The 26704-nt window shown below is 34.4% G+C and overlaps 1 protein-coding gene and 1 long non-coding RNA gene across 2 annotated transcripts; both read right to left on the reverse strand.

Annotated features, from left to right (window-relative positions):
- Positions 1-7479: 7479 nt before the first annotated feature.
- LOC134848308 (uncharacterized) lies at positions 7480-11508 on the reverse strand. The gene is made up of 3 exons (XR_010162921.1): positions 11172-11508; positions 8239-8430; positions 7480-7883 (listed from the first exon to the last, which is right to left on the reverse strand). It is a non-coding gene; the product is annotated as an uncharacterized LOC134848308 (long non-coding RNA).
- A 9648-nt stretch (positions 11509-21156) lies between these two features.
- LOC134847683 (UDP-GalNAc:beta-1,3-N-acetylgalactosaminyltransferase 1-like) lies at positions 21157-23637 on the reverse strand. Its single transcript, XM_063864854.1, has one exon. It carries the CDS (start codon positions 23181-23183, stop codon positions 21768-21770), a length of 1416 nt encoding a protein of 471 aa, XP_063720924.1. The 5' UTR covers positions 23184-23637; the 3' UTR covers positions 21157-21767.
- Positions 23638-26704: the final 3067 nt, after the last annotated feature.

Raw genomic sequence — 26704 nt, forward strand, 5'->3', positions numbered from 1 at the left:
GCAATCCGCAAATTTATGTGGATTCCGCAAACTGTAAGTGGATTCCGAATTCTGTTCAATACTGAACTTGCATATGAACAATTAAAAACTTAGCTGGAATTCTTATCTCTAGCGATGCGGAATTTAAAAGCAAAGACTTGAACCTTGTCAGCGGAATCAACAAACAAGTCTTAAAACATTGGTAACCTAAATCGGTGGATGTCATCTTTTAGTATTTTGGAAACAAAACACCGAACAATTTCAATATTTGGAGTCATTGAGTTGAGAGTGTATGGAACACACATCATATCAACAAATTAGGTCAGTATTTGGGATTGCGTCAATCCCAAATACTGATTTTGGAAGCATAACGCCGAATAAATGCAGTAATTGTAGTAATTGGGTTGAGAGTGTATGGAAACACAACACACAGCATATCGTCAAATTAGGTCAGTATTTGGGATTCCATCAATCCCAAATACTGGTCAGTATTTGGGATTGATGAAATCCCAAAAACTGGAATAATGTGGAATAAATATGGAAAATATCCATTATTTGGAGTCATTAGGTTGAGAGTGATTAGAAACCCAACGCTTAGCAAATCGTCAAATTAGTTCAGTATTTGGGATTCCATCGATCCTAAACACTGGTCAATATTTGGGATTGATGAAATCGCAAAAACTGGAAATAATGTGGAATAAATATGGAATTTATACATTATTTGGAGTGATTAGGTTGAGAGTGATTAGAAACCCAACGCTTAGCAAATCGTCGAATTAGTTCAGTATTTGGGATTTCATCGATCCCAAATACTGGTCAGTAATTGGGTTTCCAACAATCTCAAACACTGATCTAAACTAATAAATTTCTATTCTAGTAAACTTTTATTCTAGTGAAATCAAATCATGTATAATGATATAATCATGATATAATTTTAAAGGCTACTGCACATATAAATATATCTAAAGGGAATCCGCAAACAAAATGCGGATTCCACTTACAGTTTGCGGATTCCACTTCCAACTTGCGGATTCCACTTAGAGTTGCGGTTTCCGCAACAGCTCAATTTCTTGATACAAATGTTTTATCATTTGTTTGTGGATTCCACAAACTGTTCTAGATTCCGCAAATACAGTTGCGAATTCCGCAAATTCGCCTACTTTTCGAGCGATTTTGAGCGGTACAATGATTAATGTATTTGTTTGTGGAATCCAAAACAGCATAGAAGATCAAATTAAAGTAGCAATGTTGCGGATTACGCAACAAATCTGATTTTGGCCTGTTGCGGATTCCGCTTACGATGCAGAGAATGCACAGTTTGGCCTCGTAATGCACACCATAATTGACAAACGCTACAGAAATTTTTGCGCATGACACTTTTCATATGAACAATTTTACTCTTAAGTGAAATTTCGCGACAGTCAAAACAATTCTCGCAGTAACAAATGATGTGATATGAGAAGCTAGTCTTGAAAAACCTCTCATGTGCGAAGGACCGAACGGCAAAAAAACTTGCCAGCTAAGCGACATTCGTTTTTTCCTAATTCAAAAGAAATAAGGATTGAAATCAATCAATATTGGACAGTTTAAAGCAGTAGCGGGTTTAGGTCTGCGGACGCATCTTCCCTAAGGGATTCGACCCCCTGCCGACCCAAAGAGTCCCAAATTTGTACTATTTTGAGATATCCACTTTTGGATGACTGACCTTCAAATTTTTCTAAAGGCGCCTTGAGCGCCAATATATACTAATTTTGAGGGGGGGTAGCACCAATTAAACGCAATTTTTTGAAAAATGGCCAATACAGGGTTATAGAGTGATTTGGTAGAGCTCAGAAAATTTGAAGATCATTAGAGTGATTTGAAAAAAGTCGAGAAAAATTTGAAAAATCCGCACCCCCCCCCCCCCCTCACGCTCGAGAAATTCCCAGATTCGCGCCTGGTTAAAAGGACTTTATTGTTCCGTCCATTGGTTTTATTGTATTCGTGTGTGTTTTATCATTTTTTATTTTTGTTTTCAATGCAAAATCAGGAACCACAAATAAAAATCGGACTGCGTTGAGTGATACATCATGTTAAAGCCCTTACAGTCGCGGTTTGAAGGACATTTATGTACTTAAAAAAAACAGTTTTGAGAAAGAACAGTTTGAAATTTTTGATTTTTTCTGTCTTATTTCGTGCGAATAGAGTGAGCGAGCAGTCTTACTTTGATTGCTCAAAAACTAACAATAGCTTATTTTAAGTTATAAAATTTTAGTTTTACTTGAGTAACCTTAGTATAATATAAGTATTCTAGCGCATTATTGAAATCAACGCATTCAACTCAAAAAACTGCAAAAATAGGCTCGAAAAAAATTTTGCAAGTTTTTGTTTTGCTTTTTTTCTTTTTGTAGTAATTTATCTCCAAAAATTGCTTCTCATTTTGCTTATTCTACTATGACTATTGAGTATAATTAAGCTCCAGTTTTTATTAAGCTCCTTTTATCACACCACGCCGAAAGAAAAACATTAATTTGAAAAATTTCTGGTATTTTTGAAGACTATGGTCGGAACATTATGTGCTTCTTGCACAGTAACCGGCTATCCTTGTGTTATTAGTTCAATTGTCGAAATACATGATGCTTGGGGTAAAACAGATTGTTCGCCATTCAGCTTTAAGTGATAACATTGAAGGAATTTATCGCAAATTTTAAACAGTACTTAATCAATATCGAGCGCTGATTTAAGCTATCCGGATAGCACGAACAAAAATGAACTTTCAAACGCGTTTATCTGAAATTGGGTTATATTTAAATAACTAGTGAACAGAAAAAAAACTTCACCAGAACTAATATGATGTAACTTACTCTTTAAAAATGCGGCTAAAATTTTCCCCCAAAGATGATTGATTTAGGTGTCTTACTTCATCAAAAGTAACATTGAAACAACCAAGTTAATTGATGAGCACGTTATATCAAATGAAGACTCTTGCATAGCCTAACAAAGTTTAAAGAATGGTAAAATTTTCAAAAATTTGCTTGAAACGTTTGAAGCTTGTCCTCAACAAAACTTCTGATTTCTGTTCAGTAAAAATTACCGTTTTTGGTTATCCACAAAAATTATATTGTCTCACCCGGTTTAATTATACAAATCCATAAACTAAGTCTATAAAAAAATTTTAGTCATGCAAATTTCATAAAATTTGCTGAAATGAAATCATTGAATTTTGAAAATTTTTTTATTTTGGCATAAATTTCGAGGTATCGTCTAAAACAAGGTTGATCATACAGCTTCCACATATTGAAGTTCTATGACTAGCATTTTTTAATGGCAGCAGCAAAAATTTTTCGAAGTAGTATCAAAAATCCTCAGGAAAAGGGTTTTTTTAATCGCAAAATGAAATTTGTACTCGAAAATTAATTTTGTTGTGTGCAAAAAATAGCTCTGAATACACAAAAACTAATTTTTTCTGTTTCTCAAGATAATTTTCAAATTTGCTCAAAACGGTCTATTATTTTTGTTTGGCATGTTTTTGTTTATGACTTGATCAATGCAAGATTGAAAAAAACTTCAATTTTTTTAAAATCAGCACTGAACATTTTTGCCAAAAATTAAAAGTTTGATAGTTTCTTTATATCAATTGCTTAAGACAAAACTAAGACAATCAAGGCCTTTTACGATTGATTGTAACTGCGAGACGGTCAAACCTTTAGTGACTCTCCCCTTGAGTAACCAAGGTTTTTGCCACTTGTGTTTGGTTATAAACACAACCTAAAAATTTTGAGAAATTCAATCTTTTATAGAACAAATTTTTTTTGTTTAATGGAAATTTGCTAGTGATACTATTTGCATATATAAAAAATTGCCGATCATAGACCTTTCATGCACTATTGAGAACTGATAGAATTTGCATGAAAAGGGTTTGAGTAGCATTTTTTCTTCCGTATATATAAATTATATAAAAAAGCATTTTTGGTCAATGCGGGTATATAGGTTTTTGCAAAGTTTCAACTTTCTAGAACTTTGTTGGTCTGTATAAGAGGCTTCTCTTGATAAAATTTTCTCATCAATTTATTTGGCTTTCAGCGTAATTCTTGATTGACTAAAAAAAGCAAAATCACCCATTTTTGAGGAAAATTTTGACAGCGAATTTTGAAAGGCTAATTGCTTCATAAAAATTCTGGTGAAAATATCAGCAATTTTTTTTTACTTTTTGCCTAAGTTTAATCCAATTTGAGAAAAATGCGAATGAAATTTCAGCTTTTGTTCGTTTTATCCGGATAATTTAAATCAAAACTGTAATAGAGCAGAACTGATTATTTCCAATGCCGGAGATAATTCGAAGCCATGAACCGCTTTTACGCTGCACAAATTCTCTTTGATAATTTGATCTACTGATTCTTTTTTAATTTATGAAGAAAAAATGAATGTATTCAGCAAGCAGATTTACACTTATATCACATCAAAAAATTAAAGCTGTTTCTTTGACTTGTCAATTTCGATCATTGTAAATATGATATGCGGCTGAAACAGAATTGATTTCACAAAGTCAATAATAGTAACTTGTTAATTTTTGCTTAAGGTTTTCATAAAAAATATGCTTTCATTTATTATTAGGATCGTCACCCTGTGTGAAAATACTACAAAAAATATGTTTGTTAAAATGGGTCATTTGTGAGAATTTCTGTATGTGAAACTGATGCCTTAACTAAAATTTGTTGGTATAGTTGAGCACGATTGGATCCCTCAACTAAAATGAATATTCAAATGATATGAGAGATGTATTTAGGGTAGGGGGACGCAGCTTCTATTTCAGGAAATCAATCCCCTCACCAACAAAATGGTCCCTGTTTCTGTGACAGCCAGTTTCGGCGACTAAATTCAAACAAAATTTCTGATTTCTGTTTCTTAAAAATGACCGTTTTTGGTTATCAAAAAAAATTATATAGTCTTACCCGTGTTAATCATACAGTTTCATGAACTAAGTCTTTGAAAAAAATTAAGTCATACAAAATTTAAAAATTTAGCTGAAATGAAGTCATCAATTTTTGAAAAAATTCTTATTTTGGCATAAAAATCGAGGTATTGTCTAAAAGAAAATTTTTTGTCAAAAAAGGCTGATCATACAATTTCTACATATGGAAGTTCTATGACTAGCTTTTTTTGATGGCAGCAAAAATTTTTCGAAGTATTATCGAAGGTCCTCAGGAAAAGGTTTTTTTTATCGCAAAATGAAATTTGTACTCAAACAAAGATTTTCTTTGGAATTTTTTTTTGCATGCAAAAATTAGTTTTGTTGTGTGCATAACACAGCTCTGAATACACAAAATTTATTTTTTTCTGTTTCTCAGGATAATTTTCAAAATTGCTCAAAGCAGCCTATTATTTTTGTATGGCATGTTTTTGTATGACTTGATCAATGCATGATTAAATAAAACTTCAATTTTTTTGTAAATCAGCACTGAACATTTTTGCCAAAAATTAAAAGTTTGATAGTTTCTTTATATCAATTGTTTAAGACAAAACTAAGGCAATCAAGGCCTTTTGAATTGATTGTAACTGCGAGACTGTCAAACCTTTGGTGACTCTCCTCTTGAGTAACCAAGGTTTTTGCCACTTATGTTTGGTTATAAACACAACCTACAAAATTTGAGAAAATCAATCTTTCATAGAACAAATTTTTTTGTTTTATGGAAAGTTGCTAGCGATACTATTTGCATATATAAAAAATTGCCAATCATAGACGTTTCATGCCCTATTGCGCACTGATGGAATTGACATGAAAAGGGTATGAGTAGCATTTTTCCTTCCGTATATATACATTATAAAATAAGCATTTTTTTGATCAACGCGGGTATAAGGTTTTTGTAAAGTTTTAACTTTCTAGACCTTTGTTGGTCTGTGTAAGAGGCTTCTCTTGATAGAACTTTCTCATCAATTTATTTGGCTTTCAGCGTAATTCTTGATTGACTAAAAAAAGCAAAACCACCCATTTTTCGGGAAAAATTTGGCTGCGAATTTTGAAAGGCAAACTGCGTCATAATAATTCTAGTGAAAATATCAGTAAATTTTTTTTCTCATTTTTTGCCTCAGCTTAATCCAGTTTGAGAAAAACGCGATTGAAATTTCAACTTTTGTTCGTTTTATCCGGATAATTTAAATCGACACTGTAATAGAGCAGAACTGATTATTTCCAATGCCGGAGATAATTCGAAGCCATGAACCGCTTTTACGCTGCACAAATTCTCTTTGATAATTTGATCTACTGATTCTTTTTTAATTTATGAAGAAAAAATGAATGTATTCAGCAAGCAGATTTACACTTATATCACATCAAAAAATTAAAGCTGTTTCTTTGACTTGTCAATTTCGATCATTGTAAATATGATATGCGGCTGAAACAGAATTGATTTCACAAAGTCAATAATAGTAACTTGTTAACTTTTGCTTAAGGTTTTCAGAAAAAATATGCTTTCATTTATTATTAGGATCGTCACCCTGTGTGAAAATACTACAAAAAATATGTTTGTTAAAATGGGTCATTTGTGAGAATTTCTGTATGTGAAACTGATGCCTTAACTAAAATTTGTTGGTATAGTTGAGCACGATTGGATCCCTCAACTAAAATGAATATTCAAATGATATGAGGGATGTATTTAGGGTAGGGGGACGCAGCTTCTATTTCAGGAAATCGATCCCCTCACCAACAAAATGGTCCTACTTTCTATGACATCAAATTTCGGCGACTAAATTTAAAAACGCCAATGTATACTAATTATGAAAGGGAGCGCGCGCCAAAAAAACTCAATTTTTCGGTGAAAAAAGTTTTTAAAAACTGCCAAAAATTGTAGTTTTTTCAGTTTTTTAAAGCATGGCCGCGGCGCAGCCAATTTAGTCAAATTTGGTTCTTTATAGTGTTCGAGAGCGGTCGTTCTGAAAAAAAAAGTCCACTAAGTTTTTAAAATTCCGTTTCACCCCTCGAGAAAAAGATAGAACAGCCCCTGGTCATAAACAAGCTGTGTTTTCCCCAATTGTCTGTGTTTCAAAGAGTGTACTGAACCATGTATTTGGGCTGTTTTATTTCTCTAGACAAATTTTTGACTTTTAGGTAGCGTTTTTTGACAATTTAGTATACAGTATGATAGATAAAAATTTGCCCATGTTGATTTTAATCATTATCGTTTTTCCATAGCCGTAAATATTTAGTTTTAAGAAAAACACTCAATGCTTAAATTTTCCATACTAGATGCAACTTATATATGCGATACGAGAAACTTGATGTTTAAATTTAAAATTTTTTTGTAGTGTCGAAAACACTGATTTCAAACTTTATTGAGAAAACATCAAAATTTAGTTCTTTTCCAGTTGACCCAACCCCCCCTCCCCGGAAGATTACAAAATTAAACTTTTCAAAAATTGTTCACTCGGCGTTTTGTATATAAAAAGTGTTGTAAGAATTGATCACTGTTTACGCTGAAACGTTTTGATGCAGTTTATAACAAGAAAAGTAATTTTAGACTTTCGTATATTGAAATTCAGAAGAAAATGAAATGGGTGAACTGGAAAAGAGCCCAAAGTTTATTTTACAAACGAGCAATAGTTCGAGAGGGAAGCACCATGTAGTGGTAGTTGAACATTGTTGGCAGCCATGATATGACGCAGCAGTTTCATTTTAGGCTTGGTAACTCTCGGTTTCCTGGACAAAACATATGCCATCTCTAACTTTTCAGTCAGCATTGATTTGTGACATATATAACACGTATAAACCAGCGCTACTTGGTTGTCTATGTAGAGAAATAGTAAATTCGGCTCGGTCGTTTTTGGAGGATACAGATGTGGACTGTTTTCAAAGTCGTATAATTTGCATAAGAGTCTGTTAAATCCGATACATCCCAATTCATCGAACTTTAATGACTGAACAAATTCACCTTTGTGTTCAAACGTTTAAGATTAGTGCTATATTGTGTTTCTGTTAAAGTTATGTTTTTGTAATCTGTATTGCAACAAAGTTGTGTGGCTTCATTTAAAAGATTTTCATCTAAATTTTCAAAAAACTGCAATTAAATGTATTTAAATGCAATGTATGTTTGATTCTAGCAAGATCAAAAAAATCCGAACGTGCCTGAAATTTTTCTCTGATAAAAACCCAAAACAAGATTTTTGAGGAAAAATTGATGACAAAAAATGTTTGAAAAAAATTGAAAAAGATGAAAAAATTTAATCGATGTAAATAAAACTACTGAAGTCTAAAGTGCACAAATCCTAAAAACTGCTGGCCTTAACCTCTCTTAAGTCCATTTTCGTGCGAACTCCAGTTTGTCTGCAACCTTTGGTTCGATTGTGAGCTTCTGTTCCCTGGGTCGTAACGTCTTTCATTTTTTGCAGTCTGGGTAAGAAATAATGGCTCAGCCATACATTCGTATCTGTTCAGCCAGTAGAAGCATGAAACCATTCTCATCGGTATTTGGGTTACTCCTGAAATGTAAGATGAAAATTGAGATAGCTGAACATTCGCACTTCACGGGTCGAGGTCCGCGACTTATTTTTAGACTTTCAAAGTCTCGCAAAAGTTAACTCTTGCAAATCATAGTCTAGACCGAATTTAAAGTCGCCGACAAATATTTAAAGCATTGAATTGCAATCGCGAAAGCCGGCCCGAACTGAGAAACTTGAGATTCAAATCGATTTAAATCGATTTTTGTACAAAAAAATATACCTTATAGAAATTGATTTTTAAAAACCCATTCAAATACGCAAATCGATTTAGATTGGATTATATGTTTTTACGATAGAAACAAAATCTTTTTTATTGAATAAAAATTGTATGTAAATGGATTTTCCCAAAGTAGTGAAAATCATCAAAATCTTATCAAAATGGATTTAACTTAACTATTCAGTCACGCTGCCGTCACAATTTGCGATTAGTTTTTTTTTCGGGTCGTGTTTTTTAGTTTTTTTCGCGGTTAGTTTTCTTGGTTGTAACGGTCAGACCTATTTTTCGTCGGTCACGCCGGTCGAGCTTAACTTTTCTGCGGTCGTGCCGGTCGCATTTACTTTTTTCGGGTCGTGTCGGTTGCAAACGTTTTTTTTTAATCGCTCGGGTACTGGCTAATTTTTCTCTGATTTTGATGCTGGTTGTGATTAACATTTCATTGATTGCTGTTTTTTGTCTGAAGTCGTCTCTAACTTTTCAAGGATTGCGCCGCTCGTGTTTAAGATTTCCCATTTCCCTTTTGTCTAACGTCGTGTTTAGTTTTCATTTGGTCTCGACGAGCAGATATAATATTTCTCCGGTTGCGCCGTTTGTAGTTAACCTTTTTTTAGCTCACGCCGATCGCGGTTAATTTTTTTCAGTCAGGCCAGTTGCAGTAATTTTTATTTGGGTTATGGCGCTCTCTAGCATTTTTTTTGGTCGCGCCAGACGCTGTTTCTTCGTTCACGTCGGTCGCGGTTAACTTTCCTTCGATCGCGCCAGTCGCGGAAACATTGCCTCGGTCTGCAAAGTCTGAAAATACCAAAAACACGCAAATTCGTTTGCAACAGTTTGATATAGCAAAACTCGTCGCAACCACTGATCATAAAACCACAGCATAGACCCGGGTGATGCCTCTTTTTTGGCATGGCCAGTTTGAAATCAATTAACACGCAGTTACTGATCGCTGAATACTTTCTTGCCTTGTGCAAGTGATTGCTTCTTGGAGCTCTGTAGAACGTTAAGACGTATGACTTTAATATCTGCTTAGTCGTAGAATCATGTATGTACTTAAATCGGTATGTACTTATGAATTTTTAAATTTTTCTGCGGCTGAGCCGTCTTGGCTACTTTTTTATGATTGCGCCGTTCAAGTCTAATTATTTTTCGGTCACGCTGGTCGCGGCTAACTTTTCTTTGGTTGTGCCGACCGCATTTAACTTTGCTTTGGTTGCGACCTTTAAAACGGAATTTTTTCTTTTAGGACAGTTGCAGTCTGTTATTCTTCGTTTTTTCCATTCCCAGTGATGTCTTTTTCCGGTGGCGCCGGTTGCGTCTAGTTGTTCTTCGGTCACGTCGGTTGCGGTTACTTTTCTTCGTTTGCTCCGACCACGAATATAAATTGTTTTATCACGCTGGGCACATTTAATTTTTTTTTTGGTCGCGATGGTCGAAGTTAAATTATCTTTGGTTGCGATGATCGCAGTCGATTCTTTTTGGTCGCAGTTTATTTTTCTTTGGTTGCTCCGGCTGCATTAATTTTTTTTTTCAACCACGCCAGTCCCAAACGAACTTGTATTCAGTCGCGCCGGTTGTGATTAACTTTTCTTAGGTCGCGCTGGTCGCGCCTATTTTTTCTTTTCTCGGGCCAAAGGGTAATTTTTTCCTTGGTTGCGCTGTTCGTGGCCCATTGCGAGGCCAAACTGTGCTTTTTGGGAAATATAAGCGGATTCCGCAACAAGGACGCTCCCTTTGTTCTTTCATTTTCATTGATCGTTCCGACAAAGTTTTAACATGTTTAAAGACTTGTCTCTGGAATCCAGGTACACACAGCCACAAAATTGTGCGCCTATCCAGTGCACAGTTTCGCCTCGTAATGCCGCATCTCCTCGGGTGGACAAACCAGCAACTATCAAATTTCGGTCGCAATGGTCTGGCAATACCAAAATTTGGCCGCGGTAGACTAATCATAAAACAGCGATATCGGTACGGGTAGCAACCATTGGAACAATTAGTTTTTTGTTTTTGTAAGATATGTTGTTTATTGGAAACGGTGAAGGAGTCAAAACTTGACATAGGTTTTTCGATTGTTTCTTGCAGGTATCGTAAAAGTTTTTGATCAAAGTGCCTTCAGTAGTTTTTTAAATATTTCAAAATAAGAAATTTTAACATGTGAAAAGACTTGTCGCTGGATTCCAGTGTCCTAAAGACACCAACTTGAGCGCCTATCCAGCGCACACTCTGGTCTCGTAATGAAAGCTATGAATTGGATAAAGCACCAATGAAGGAATTCACGAGGATCAGTCCATCTTTTTTTTTCATTATTTGCTAAGTTCGGTAGTGATAATTTTTTATCAAATGAACAAAAAAGACTTGTAGTGTTAAGTCAATCTGAGTATCTACCCAGCAATAACTGAACGGATACGTTTTAGTTTGATCAAAACTATTTGTCTATTTTGTTTCTATTAAAAATTTGTTAATTTTTTTTCAACAGTAAACTTTTAAAATAAGGCAAACTTATTACCTTCAGATTCAACTGCAGCTGAAAAATTTGCTATTCTACAGATGGGTACAAAGAGCTGTTTGGGAAATTTGGGGCAATTCACTTCTCTTTGGGGGTAGGAAGTTGACCTATGGGTCACGTGCCACTTTCCCTCGAGTTCAGCTGGCCTGACCTTAACGTGAGTTCTGACATCACAAGACAAAGAAGGCGATGACCAAAGAAACGCGCTGGAATTTAAAACAGAACATAAAGAAAATAACAAGTAGTGTTTGATTGAAACGACTTTTTGCAAAATTGAGCTTCTCATGGCAAAAATCAGCTGGTAGAATAAGTTTATGCGATATTGACTAATTGACCGACCTTTCATTAAAGCAAAGCATTAAAGTTCAGAACGATTTGATTCTGAATAGGTTAGTTTGCTTTGTATTTACAATGATATGTTTTCAGAAATGAGGGTTGAAGTCCAGTCAAGCAGTAAAGTTTTAGAATCTTCTGGCAACAAAAAAATGAAGTTTTAATCCTGGGAAGTTGTTATAAATTAAAAAAGACCTAAGGTCAAGGCTTGATTAACCGATTTTTTATACGTTTTGATATACCGGAACCGGAGAATCAAAGATATATTTTTTATCGATGTCAAAACTTTACGAACTAATCGTTAAAAATAGTTTCAACTTCACTCAATTTTTTTACAGGAATGTCTTGAAAAAACTGGGTCTTTTGGCCGTAGTTTTGAGAAACAATTACAATCTAAAATTTCGAATCAAGGGATTTACAGCTTATCGTCAATTAGGTCAAACTTACAAAAAAAATCCTTAAATTTCTACTAAATTGAGTGAAATGTACAGATTATATGAATTATGCAACTATATTTTCCAATAGCTATGTTAGTAAGACGAAATAAAATACCTTACACTTCCCGCTTTAGATGGCTTTCAAGTTCATTGTTTTCTATACCTCAATAATTACCGAAGTGACGGAATTTTTGTGGCCAGGGTGATTTTGGTACTGACAAGTATCGGTTTTTCAACTAGAACTCTTCGATAGAATTGATAATACCATCTAAAAGATAACGATGTCCTGAAATCAAATAGAAAATACCAGGGCTATTGAAAAACTATCAATTGCCTAACAAGACTGCTCGTGAATCAGGGCAAAGCCTTGAATGTTCCGACTGTCCCTTAATTCATATCGAATAATTTTGGGAAAAGAAAATATTGAAAACCTATAAATTTTGAACAATAACACAGATCAAGTGTGAAAATTCAACTTATGAAACTAATCCGACCAATTAGTTAGCCTCAATTCAATTAGGAACGATTTTGTTGTGCGGGATAATTCGCCACGCATAAATAATTCGCGTTAGGCTCTCAGCATTATGGATAAACTCTCCACAGTGCACTTAATTTAGTCTAGAGCATGACCACTTTGGTAACTTTCAAACCTCCAGAACTATATAAAAATTAATCGAAGTTGAAATATTTTTTTTAAATTTGAACCCAGGAGGTCGATATCTTCAATGAGGTATAAAAAAGTTATGTTGAAAACTATTATTTCGATCGGCGAAAATGACTGAACAAAAATCACACCGAGCATTAATATTCCGTTTTATTCAAATGTCGGAACAATTAATTGCCTAAAAAATAGACTGGTTGTGATAAAGTTGAAAAATAGTTTCAAAAAATTCATGTAAGTAGATGCAAATTATAGCGGTAACAACAACACAAATGAGCACGATTCAAAGTTGCCGGTCTGCGGTTTCATGACCAAATCAATGGCTTCAAAAACGAGAAGAACTAAAGCAACGACGCGCTCGTGTCCGTGTGCTGAAGATGAGTAACGCAATTATCAAGTAGAAGGCGCTTTGGCAAAAAAAATCATGAGTTAACTAGCGGGTCAGTTGAGCCTATGATTCCAAATCTAGCGAGAAAAAGAAGGATCAAATTGAACGTATGGTCTGCGTTGCGATAGGAACAGCCATTAAAAACCTGAAAAGCGAGATGTTAACGGCTGCCAAATTCAAGCTTCCTCTCAATTAATTTCAATAATCTGAAATTGCTTCCAGCTTGCAAAAAGCTAAAATAATAAAATCCTCGAGACATTCTTTGGATCTTCGGAGTTGCCCAATACCAACGATAGCACATAGAGTGCCATCTTGTTGTCATAGAGGAAAACCGATTGTTGTTTGCGTTTCAAACTGTCGAAAGAATCAGTATTGAGTCCACTCTTGTTTTCGGTACCTAGTTATTTTAGGCCTTGTTGAGTTGTCTCACAGATGAAACTTTTTGCACCTAGACCGGTCATGATATTCTAAAATAATTCAAATCTTAATGACAATTATTCAAAACGGGCTGCTGATATATGACTGCACTGCTTTTTTTTAAAAAAATTGATTTTTTATTCAAAAAAATTCACTAAATTGATTTATTTCGAAAAAAACTGGCAGCGTTTTGGAAGGAGTTTATTTGAAACTTATAATTTGAAGATACTTATATTTTGGGAAAAATGGAGCTATCTTGCACAAAACTTGTTCTGCCGAAAAAAACTTTAGAACTTTTAAGTGTGCGCACTATTTTATTCATATTTTTTGTTAAAAACCGCCAAACTTTCTACATAAAAATGAAATTTCATGTTTAATGTGGCCATACGCAATAGTTTATGAAAAAAAAAACGATTATGCTTAATCTCTCTAATCATTTTTAAAGTTATTTATATTTTCGGTTAATTGAAATATTGATTGAACGCTGCACAGCTTGCTGATTAAAGTTGTAAGCCCCCGCTGAATATTTGATTTTGAGAATTCTACTAGTTTTCGAGATACGGCAATTTTCCAATTTTTGATTTTTCAGTCTTACGAATTTTTCTGATCTCACTGTCAGAATTCTTCGCGTTTCAATATAACGGTGGTTGAAAAATATTCGAAAAACCATGTTCTATGTAATTTTTAAAATTCCGTTTAATGCATTTTTCTTTGCGTTGTCTGTTAGTATCAAATGGCAAGGTCGGTACTTGTGACTTGCTCAAAGAATTGACTAGGTTCAATAAAAATATTTTCAATGAAGAAACCCGGGTTGACAAAAAATGCTTATCATACTATTTCAAAAAATGCTTATCATACTATTTCATAGAACAAAAAAAACTATAAAAATAGCATGATAAGCATTTTTTCATACTATGAAATATCATGATAGGCATTTTTTCTATACTCAGGCAAAAAAAATGTTCGCAAAAAATCATATTTGAGCACAAAAGCAAGTTTGCAACCAAAAAAGGGATTAAAAACTTTTTACCTCAAATTTGTGTTTTTGCTTGTGAAAAAATGCATATCAACAATTTTCAAATATGAAAATTATATGATAAGCGTTTTTTGACTAAAATTAAAATCATGTTTTCGAGAGTCAAAATGCATTCTTTCAATAATTTTTTTAAAACTCATCTAAATTTATCCAGAAACATCGTTAAATTAATTTTGAAGATTTTATTTATTCTATAGCAAAATGCCTAGCTAACAATTTTCAAAAATGAATAAATTATGATAAGCTTTTTTTGACCGAAATTAAAATCATGTTTTTATTCAGCAGAAAGAATCAAAATAGTTTTAAAAGTTTTAAGAGTTTTAATGCATTTTTTAAATTTTGTATGAAAATTGTATGAAAAGCATTTTTCCATAGTCGCCATATATGAAATTTTGTGATAAGCATTTTTCTTTTATGGACGTCAACCCGGGAAATGTTTTGTTCAAATTGTTATTGTTTAATGTTACGTAATAAACAGATCGAGTGAATAGAATAGATAATTAAGTAAATGTAGAATTTTTTTCTCAATTTAGCAGTCTTGGTAGTTGAGTTCAAGGGTGCACGCATTTTAATAGGCGAAGTGGATTGAAAAAACCTTAACTCAGAAAACAATTTGCATGTCGTGAGCTATAATAGTTAACAGTTTAAAAATCGTCAAATAATAAAGGGATCAGTGAATTATCAATTCATTTAAGCTTTGCAAGCTATTGGTGATTTTTCTTAACTGAACTGGAATTGATCTTTCTGATTCAGTTTAAACTGAAAGATTACTTCCCAATTTTTGTTAAAATTAGCTGGTGAAACATGACCTTTAGTCATTGGTTCGAGCAACTTTGTGCGGGTGATTTACCATATACATTTGATCTGATTTGCTACTAGAATTATCACTGAAATCTCATCAATTCACTCCTTATTAATCAACCGTTTGTCGCTGCAATAACCAAAAATAAGTTATGAGCCCAGATGACCAATCACGAGTGAGAAGTCGGGAGTCAAGATTGACTGTTCGTTCAAACGAATAAAAAAAAAGCTGAGATTTGCAGTGGAGTTGTGATAGTGGAAATCACAACTTGAAATATACAACTGATCAGTTAGATAACTGCGAGAAAAGAAGCAGGCCAAAACAACTTGGACAAAGACGATTGATCAGACAGAGATGCGCAAAAATAGAAAAATGGCAACACAACTTCTAGAGATAGACAACTCTGACGATAGAAGCAGGGAAACACAACAGAGAAGATAGAAGACGGTCAAAAGCTACAAGAAGGGGCATTCAGTGAGCACAGCAGTGGAAGAAGCACTACACTGTTGATAGTGAAAGAAAACTGAACCAAACTGATAAATTACATGTTTTATTCGTAAAAGTTGCTGAATTATACTCAATTTTTGCGGAAGGATAAATTCGTTCGTACGCGGTTGCTCAAAACCGACAGAAAATCAATCCAAGGAATACATTGCAACTAGAAGAAAAAGAAACTGATACACCAGAATAAAAAGACGAACTTCTATTTTGCTAATATATATATTACCTAGTATGAAATCTGAGGAGGGACCTTAGCTTTGCTAAGTTGCTAATGTGTTATTCAGTACGCACTCCGTTAGGTTCCAAATCAGATTTAGGTAATCAAATATACTTGCATAGTTATATTAGCGGGCGATATTGATGTTTATTGAATATGATTTTGATGTAAGAAAAAACGGGGTCATTGAACTTTACCAAGGGTAATACTTAATTTTTTGAATTTTGGATTGGAGCTTAACTTTTGTATGAGAATTAAGTAAAAAATAAGAACAAGGATTGGGAAAGAAATGTCAAAAACTGATAGAATAGTTTTTTCGGGAAATGAAGAAGATTTTTCCTACTTCGAAGAGCAATTCGAGGCACGAATTTTTCACTTGAAGTTAAACAAGAACTTAGATGAGACAGTTGATTATAGAATTTTTATGCCAAGTTTAAGACCGAATGCAAGCAGTGATCAAAAACAAGCTGCGATAGATAAAGTAAAAGAGATTTTTGAAGAAAAACAGTTGCATATCTGGTACGAACTTGTGCAGGCTCTAGATAAGAAATCAGTTTTGTTTTTAAGACCTTATAAAGGCAATGGTAGTAAAACTTGGGATGTTTTACGGAAAAAGTTCAAGAGTTTTGAAAGACCCAGGCTGCAAAAACTAATCTCCGAACTTACATTTTTGAAAAAGAATAGCAGAGGAGATTCAGTATAGTTTAGAACAAGTGAACGAAGAAATGTTAATTTCAATTATTTGGAAGGACTTCCGAAACAATTTGAAACTTTTTCTACTATAGCTAATTTTAGAAGAGATGAAAAACGTTTAGATGAGTTGAAAGGAGATTTAGTGAATTTTGATAGCGAGAGACAAGTAATCGAAAAAGAGCATGCTTTTAATAGCGAGAACAGAGTTTGTTTCAAGTGTCATAAAAGAGGACATGTGTCGAAACAGTGCAGATAAAACTTAAGCAGCAGACGAGATAGTGAAGATAGAGCTCGAAAAATTCAGTGCTATGAGTGCAAGGAGTTTGGACATATTGCAAAATTTTGCCAAGCAAAGAAAAAATTCATTAGTAAGACTAAACGAGAACAGCAAAACCTAGTAGCTGAAACAGAGGCTCATTTTAGTTTCCTGAGTGGAGTGTCTCCGGGCGAGGACTTAGCTGTAGACTCTGTAGCTACCAATAATATGATTAAGGATCGAGACATGTTTGTTATTTTAGATGAGAACTTCAAAGGATTGGTTAGCAATGCAAAAATTTTAGGGAAAGGTGAAGTTAGATTCAGAGTGAAAGATGAGGAAGGCGAGTTTAAGATGATTGAGCTGAAGGATACTTTGTACGTTCCTGAAAACTCAAGAAATTTGCTGAGTGTATCAAAAATGAAGAAAGCAGGAGCAGAAGTTGTTTTTAGTGCGAGCTCGTTTGTTCGCCAGGGAAATGGATCAGTTTACCCATTAAGAGGTCTCTTTTTATGGGACACTTTTGTAGGAAAAGACGAATGTTATGTAGTAAGCACATTGAAACAGTGGCATTGCAGGATGGGTCATAATAACTACAAAGATTTAAGTCATTTGGAGCAACATATTGAAGGCATGAAGATTACTGATTTTAAAATTGAGAATTGTGAAACTTGTGAGTTGAACAAAGCAAAAAAGAAGCCAGTCCCAAAAGATTTTTATATCAGGGCAACCAGGACACTAGATATTGTTCACACAGATATTTTAGGTCCTATTGACCCGATAGCAGAGGATGGACATAGATATGCTATAGGTTTTGTGGACAGTTTTTCTAGATATCTGAAAATTTATTTCATGAAGACGAGAGAAGAGGCAACAAAAAAGTTGGATAGGTTCATAGCAGACATAGGAGTCCCTCAGACTTTAGTTTTAGACGGCGCAGGAGAATACATAGGTCAAGATTTTAGGCGAGTTTGTAGGAAACAAAAAATAAGACTGGAAACATTGGCTCCTTATACCCCTCAAGAGAACGGAAAGATAGAAAGGGTGTGGGGAACAATTACTCCAATGGCTCGCTGCATGATTTTTGATGCATTTTATCGAAAACTTATTGGCCTTATGCTCCTAATATGGCTACTAATCTCAAAAATATGTGCTTTCATTCTGCTATAGGCAAAACACCCTACGAGTCAATGTATGGAGAAAAACCCAACCTTAATTTTGTGAAAATTTTTGGGTGTGTAGCGTATAGTTTTGTGGAAAAACAGTTTCGCAAAAAACTAGACAAAAACTCTAGAAGGGGAATTTTTCTGGGGACATCGGAAAATAGTAAAGCTTATCTGATAGGAATTGAGAGTGAAGGAAAACTCAAAGTGCAAAAGTTTAGAAACGTTAGTTTTGACGAATCTAAGTTCTACTTTAAGAAAAAGATAGAAAGTGACGAAGGAGAAAGAGTAGGTGATGTAGTATTTCTTGGAGAAGTTCTCGAAAATATACCGAAAACTGCTAAGGAAGCTTTAGCAGACCTTGACTGGCAAGAAGCAATGAAAAAAGAGTTCGATTCATTAGAGAAAAACAAAGTTTGGGAACTAGTTAGAAATAGAGGAGAGAAGCCTATAGGCAGCAGATAGCATTTTGCTTTGAAGTACGGACCTAATGGTGAATTTTCCAGGTTTAAGGCTAGGTTTGTTGCTAAAGAATTTAGCCAAGTGGAGGGAAGGGGTTTTCACGAAACGTATTCGCCTACAGCCAAGATGTCGACCATAAGAATAGTCCTGAGCATAGCAGTTCAAAATAGGTATCAGTTGAGACAGTTAGACATTAAAACTGCATACTTGAATGCCAAACTAGATGAAGAAATTCTTATGAAGAAAACTGAGGGGTTCGAGAAGTTTGATGAAGAAGGAAAACCTTTAGTTTGTCTTCTGAAAAAAAGTCTTTATGGACTGAAGCAGTCCGCTAGAAACTGGTATAGGACTCTAAAAAGCTATCTTGAAGAATTAGGTTTTAGAAATTCAGTTTTTGATGAGTGCTTGTTTGTTGGGAGGATTGAGGGAGAGAAAAAAGGTTTAATTTGCTTGTGGGTCGATGATATAGTGGTTTGTGGAGCAGACAAAAATTTCTGTAGCTGGTTTGAAAACAATATCTCTGAAAAATTTGAGATAAGCGAGATAAGTGATCTTAAATGGTTCTTAGGAATGAAAAATGATTACTCAGGAAACGAAATTAGGATAAGCCAGGAGAAATATGTTGAAAAATTGATATCAAGATTTAGGATGACCAAAGCAAAGCCGATAACGACCCCTATTGGTGAAAACGAAAAACTGACAAACGAAGATTGTCCTTTTGAAGGTAGCATAGAACAAGAAAATATGAAAAAATGTGACTATCGAGGACTTGTTGGTTGTCTAAATTACCTAGCTTTATCAAGTAGACCCGACATTTGCTTTGCAGCAAATCTTCTAAGTTCTTTTGTGGAAAACCCAGGTAAAAAGCATTGGAAAGCCGGAAAAAATTGTCTTAGATATCTGCTAGGAACAAAAAATTTAACTTTAGTATACAGGAGGGATAAGGCCTTTAATCTTGTTAGCTATTCGGATGCGGACTGGGCTGGAAATATAGACAATAGGAGAAGTACCTCAGGATATTGTTTTAAACTCAGTGACAACTCAGGTGTAATAAGTTGGTCTAGCAGACTTCAGCGTTGTGTATCAACTTCAACAGCCGAAGCAGAACACAATGCTGTGGTCGAAACAGTAAAGGAAGGAATTCATTTACAGGGCATACTTAGCGACTTAGGCATAATTTGTAATAGGCTTTTAGAAGTTTTCGTTGATAACCAAGCTTGTATTGCCCTTTGTAAACACTCAATGAACCACGGCAAGACGAAGCATTTTGCCATAAAACTACACTTCCTTCGAGAGTTAGTTGAACAGAAGAAGGTGACCTTAACTTTTTTTATTAACCAACAGCAAACATGCCTCCAGACGCATTGACAAAAAACTTGGGAAAGTGCAAAACTGCAGTTTTCCGAGATTTTCTACTAGGAACCACCTAATTTGAAAGGCGGGGTATTGGTGATTTTTCTTAACTGAACTGGAATTGATCTTTCTTATTCAGTTCAAACTGAAAGATCACTTCCCGGTTTTTGTTAAAATTAGCTGGTGAAACATGACCTTTAGTCGTTAGTTCGAGCAACTTTGTGCGGTTGATTTACCATACATATTTGATCTGATTTGCTACTAGAATTATCACTCAAATCTCATTAATTCACTCCTTATTAATCAACCGTTTGTCGCTGCAATAACCTTGATAATAGTTAACAGTTTAAAAATCGTCAAATAATAAAGGGATCAGTGAATTTTCAATTCATTTAAATTTTGCAAGCTAAAGATTTTTTTGCAAAGCGTCCGAAAGATGCAATCTTTGATTAGATTGGGTATTGTATTATGAGTGCAGCAAAGAAAAAGTAAACTTAATGCAGAAGCAAATAATTTAGTTTGATTAAATTAAGTTTCCGAGCGCTCTTAAAACACCAAATAGACTATTTTAATAAATTGTTGTGCCGCAGGTGATTTTTCGATTTAGAAAAACTGGCATAAAAAGACGTTTTTGAGAACTGTTTGGATGCTTTTGATCAAAATTGCAATTTTGGACCCTTCAAAAAGATGTCGTAAGCAGTAACAAAGGGCGTGCCTTTTAGATGTTGAGGGGGTCGAAACCGTGACAGAGGGAAGACGTCCTCTCCCCTAATTACATCCCTGATTTCCGGCATAAGAGACTAATTTAGAAGCATTGATACCATCTAAGTTAGACTTAATAGTCAAAAATGTGAAGCTGTTTGATTACAGCTCGAAGAAAAACTGAACAATTCAAAGATACTAATTAATCAGTCGGCGCAACCTTATTTTCTTTACTTAGAATAAACATCGGATACCTGCGTAGACTGGACAGAAAGATCATCATCTACAGATTCACTTCAAAATCGCACTTTTTCTTTGAGATAATAAACTCAATTTACTTAAGGTATATATATGTATTTGAAATGATAATTCGCCATTGGCTATTCCACTATCGACTACTGTACCATTCTTCCTCCCCCCGCCCACAAACCCCCCCCCCCCCCCAACCCCAACCCCCCCCCCCCATTCAATGCAATGCCAACATTTATAATGTGAAATAGTCGGGGGGAGGGGGAGGGAGGGTTGTGGAAAGCAATTAGTTTGCACACAAACTTACTCAAAACGTTCAAGAAGATAAGTTTTATTGGTTAAAGGAAAGAGACAAGACAAAAATATTCATTTATAGAATATAAATCGAAACAGAGATATGTTTAAATATTTAAAAACTATGAAACTATGTGGAACTGCTTGATATGATTATTATTTCAGCACCTGGCTTTTCGGCTCTTTAACCGTTTCCCCCAACTGAGATTTTTATGATCAAAGACATTTGTTCACATTGCTTGACAATTTGTTAACTTAATCGGCTCTTTTCCAGTCCCCCCTTTCATTTTTTTCTGAATTTCAATTTACGGAAGTCTATTTAAAATTAACTTTATTGTTATAAACTGCTTCAAAACGTGTCAGCGTGAACAGGTGAACAAATTCTTACAACATTTTTTACATGCAAAATTCTGTGTGAACAACTTTTGAACTGCTTTATTTTGTAATTATATACCATTATATACCAGGGGGTGGGAAACTGGAAAGGGGTCTTTTAAAAATAATTTTCAATCAATTTTGAACGCACTTGCTCTCCATGCTTTTAAGCTTGTAACACCAATAGCTCCTGAAAAAAATCCGTGTGGGGTAGGAAAAAAGTCAAAGAGTTTTTGTTTTAGACTGTGTTCTTTTTTTTATTCCAGGTTTTCATCGAAACTGCCATTTTTCAGACGTCTGCTTTCATCATAAATAAGAGCTGAGTTGTTAGGAACAATTTCAAGGCGATCTTTCGGAAAACTGTTGCAATAATCAGGCGTTGCCTGTCCTTTCGTAAACTCTTGGTGAACAAAATTCAACTCTGAAGGAGTCAATTGATGAATAGCAATTGAATTTTTCCTGTTACAATAACGTAGGCCGAACGCAATTTGACCTGCGTGCAAGGCATATTTGGAATTCAAGTATTCAAAACGAACTCTAATTTTGGAAGCTTCGATTGCAACTCCAACAAAAATGTCTTCAAGAGGAAACTGATTAATTCTACTGGACGTTTGGTAAATTAACTTCGCCAAGTAATTATCCATTCCGTAGGCCATTCCAAAACAGTAACGAGGCACCGTAGGCTCCGACCATTCCAGATACGAGACGTAAGAGCTCTCTCGTGGATTTCGGCTTACAAACGATCGATTTGTGGTACAATAACCAAAAATGGAAACCGGTTCTAAGTTTGCTACTACTTTATACAAGTTTGAATATACTATATACACATCGTCGTCGGCCTTTAAAACTATGTCGGCGTTCGGGCAGTTCCAGACAAACCAATGAAAAGCCATCTTCGTTTTAGAAGTCATCGACCGATAGTTGTCTTGGAAGTTTCCGACAATCATGTCTTCGTGGATTTTATTTTCAGCTTCCAGCTTTGAAACACTTTCCTTGTTTTCCGTTGTATTTTTCATTCCAATCAAAAACATGACCGTAAATAAAACGTTTTTTAATTTTCCCTTTTTAGCATAAGTCGTTCGGATTGCTTGACGAGCTTCGTAGTTCTCGGGTTTTGACGAGACAAAAATCAGAACTTGTTTTGCACTTTCGTCCGAGTTATTTACTTTGTTGTCTATATTTTGGCACTTAGTTGGATTTTGGATCAGATAGAAGGCATTTTTACCGAGTTCGTCCGATATTTTTTTCCCGAAAAATGAAGCTGGAGGCGGCGTTTGGGCTCTCGCCTCGTGCATGTCTTTGAACGCCTCGGGGATGTTGTCGTAATTTATTTCTTGTTTCGAGTATAACGCAATAGCTTCGATATGACTTGGGTTCGGAAATTGAATGATTGCAATACATAGTAAAAAGTAGACAAATAGAATTAAAAGCACACATCTAAGGCGACTTTTGACGTGCATGATGAACCTTTGGGAAAAGTGAGGCATGGTGAAAAAAGGCGAGGTGCGATGCTTCCGCGGCACTACAGGAAGAGAGGAGTTTAGTTCTGATCCGCTCGCGGATGAAATGATGTCTTCGTTAAAAATTCCAGCCACGTGCGTTTTTTGGAAATCATGACTGTTTTTGCACCGCTTGGAACGGATTTTAAAACGATTAAATTGCACTTGAAGCATATTTTATATTGCGTTTTCTGTAAGATTTCGGCTCAGTTTCTTGAGGTTTGATAGTTTTTTTACTGCAGCTTTCAAGAACAATTGGTACTAAAGTATAACAAAGAGATTAAATGTTTTGGAAATCAGCAAAAGTAAATATAAGCTTGAATAAAATGGAAAGCAATGGAGCTATTTTTGAATGCTTGTGGGATTAGTAAACAATTTATTCTTGAGAAAAGCACTTTTTCATAAAATGTATAAGCTTGAAAAGACTGATACGCACTTAGCTCACAATTTTCTAATGATGCTTTGTGAATATTTAATTTATATGGTAGAAAATGTGCCAAAAAACACGTTGAAACAAAACTAGTATATAGATTTCTTCAGTCACCAAATCAATAAAGCGACAGTAATGATTTCAATTTAGTTTGAAGCTTCCAATTAAGCGAAAAAATTGGCGTTTTTAAAATGAATTTGTCAATAAACGTACTGTAAAATTTCACAACTAAAAATTTTCAATATGCTACCACAGCATGTTAAGTATAATTAAATGAAAAATGTTGAAAAATGCATGGGAAAAACTAAAAGTATCTGGTTGAAATTTTGTTTTCCGCTTGACTGAAGCTGTAACATGAAAACTTGATACCACTTATCGTTATAGATAATGGTGTTTTGTTTGCGTTTTGGCAAAACTTACAAATTGTTTGTTTTCGATCTACAAAAAGGTTCAAAAGTTCTCAAGATTATTTGTTATTTGAAGTTCTCCTGCCTCGAGTAATGTTATAACGATCAATAATCAAACAGCAACTAGGTCAATATATTTTAAACCATAATCAAACGTTTGAAAATTGTGTAAATTTTGGAGTAAAAGCAAGTAAAGTTTGAAATCATTGGATTTGAATAGATGTATTTTGAAATTTTCAACTGATTCCTCAAGATATTTCAGTTGACCAAGTTGGTATTTTTGACGTTTGACTTTTGCGGAAGTGGAAAACACAGGATTTACCGCTGTTTTGGTCAAAGATTTTTGGTTCTTTTGTCCGTTGGATGGATCATTTCGACAAAAATTTTGCATAGATATTTCATTTCGGTGCCAGAAAACAATACCCAACTGCAATCATCATTTTTCAATCCCACAATTCTTGCTCGGGTTTTCTCTCACGAATGTTTGCTTCAAATGTGAACAAGTCAACATTGAAGTGATAACTTTTGGGCACCTAGCTAGATATCATTTGAATTGCAACCATGATATTGAATCTCGGAGAGATCAAGTTTGAAAATTGAATTTCAAACACATTAAAGCCTGATTGTTTTTGATTCCGACTTCAAAAATGTCAAAAAAATTAACTTTGTTGAGAAAATTTGCAGAAATTAATTTGCGCGAAAGAAGAAAAGTAAAAAAAAGAGCTTGTTATCAAACTTTACAGCCTTTTAACGTGATTTTTAGCTACTATCAACTGATTATAGCATTATTGTTTCTAACAATACCCCTCCCTTCTAAAAATAGAAAATATGATGGAGAACCATCCGTTTTTTATTTTTTTTTATTTTTAAATTGATATTATTAAATTACTAGGCTCGGAACATTTTTTTGCTGTTGTGCATTGGCAATCGGATTGCGATCGGCAATCGGACGCAAAAAACTTCTCATTCTTGAGCTTTAAGTTTTTCTTAGCAATCAAAAAATCATTTTCACTATGATTTCATTTAGATTGAATCAGAATATTTTCTCTATTTTTAATTATGGCACAAACCCTTTACAAAAAAAAATAAGTGACAGCAAGAAAAAGGGAAGCGGCCAATTTTTTTTGTTGGAAAATACTCAAGAAACTATACAACAAAGAGCGTCGGTTTTCTCTGCAGTGTCGAATAAAAGCATACAAGATAAAAAAAAGTATGGGGAAAAAATCACTATGCAAGCAGGAACACTGTCATGTTCAAAATTTTAAGGCCAGCTGGCGCCCCCTGTTGAGAACTTTCAAAAACCAAGTTTTTCTTTGATAAAAAATATTTTTATTTGCTACAACTCAGTTATCGTCGGCTTAAGCGTTCTCTTTACAACGAAAAATTGGTCTTTGTTTGTTGAAATATCAGTTGAAGAGCCGCTCAGCAAGCGGTGGTAAAAAACGCGAAGCTGCAATTGCGATAAGAAGAATACTTGTCTATGGTTCCTTTGTTTTAGAATATGCCATTGAATAAAGTAAAAAACACAAAATGAAAAATAAAATTAACTAAATTAACATTAAGAATGAACTAAAAAAATTGAAAATCAGCGTCTGATTGAGACTATTAATTTAGTCTGAAAAACCAAAACATTCAGACCAGTTTTCGCTGATTTCTAGGCAAGTTTTTAGTATCCGAATAACAACCAACAGAGTTTAAATAGGTCACCACACACTTTTTAACCATTATTAACCTCATCATTAACCTTTATCAGTTTATTTGGTTAAGTAAAAATGATTTAAAAAACCATAACTAGCATACAGTTTCTTCAAACTTTGTGAAAAAGGTCGGAACACCATAAAAGGTGGCTGCTATGACAGTATCACAGAGTAATTGTTCACGATGTTCTTGTAGATTTAATTCGAAACTCAAGAATAAAACGGAAAAAAACTCAAATATTCAATTTTGCTAAGCAAAAAGAAAACAACTTGCAATTTTTTTTGAATGTGTAAGAACTTGTACAAAAAAACGGTATATCACATCACAAATTTTGACTACAGAATTTTGTCTACAGTTTTTTAAAGAAGGGAAAAATTTAATGTCATTTTTGTCCGCGCGAGGTCATTTTTTAGAACTTCTTCAGGAATTCTAAGTCCACAGTTGAAAATTTTTAAGATTTGAAAATCAAAACCGTACAAGTAATCATTGACAGTGTTCATTCAGCGTGAAAAATAGCAACTCTGGTCAAACACTTTTCACCCGAAAAAGGTGGTCATAACATTTATTCGGCAACATAATACGACAAATCACAAGAAAAGACCAAAAAAGACTCATACAAGATAAATCGCAATAAACTCGTATAATCATTACGAGGCCAAACTGTGTATTTTATGCATTGTAAGCGGATTCGGCAACAAGGACGCTCTCTTTGACCTTCTTTTGTTCTTTCATTCTCTTTGATCGTTCCGACAAAAATATAACGTGTTTATAGACCTGTATCTGGAATCCAGGAACATAAAAACACAAAATTGTGCGCCTATCCAGTTCACAGTTTGGCCTGGTACTGATAATCCCTGACAAACACTTGCTCGAAAAGGTATGAGTATATTTGTTCGATTAATACCAAAAAGAGTCCAAAAACTTGATTGCATTCCTTGGTATGTAATCATTTTGATTCTTAAAATGATTCTAGTCATTCAAATAAAATTGCAATTCAGTACTAGTCAGGGCAGGAAAATAATCTTGATCTTTGAAAGTGAAAAGTATCATTTAGTTTTGTTTAATGAAAAAAGCGGGCTAACAGCTTGCCGATGTTTGGAAAGTACTTGATAACCACAAGTACTCACACGTGATGATATATTTGTGGAAAAAAATTGGAT

This window comes from Symsagittifera roscoffensis, chromosome 6, assembly GCF_963678635.1.
Source record: "Symsagittifera roscoffensis chromosome 6, txSymRosc1.1, whole genome shotgun sequence".
Taxonomy (NCBI): Eukaryota; Metazoa; Xenacoelomorpha; order Acoela; family Convolutidae; genus Symsagittifera; species Symsagittifera roscoffensis.

Bases quoted from the DNA above. Each gene is read 5' to 3' on its own strand.
- LOC134847683 (XM_063864854.1), bottom strand. From the start codon at position 23,183: ATGCTTCAAGTGCAATTTAATCGTTTTAAAATCCGTTCCAAGCGGTGC.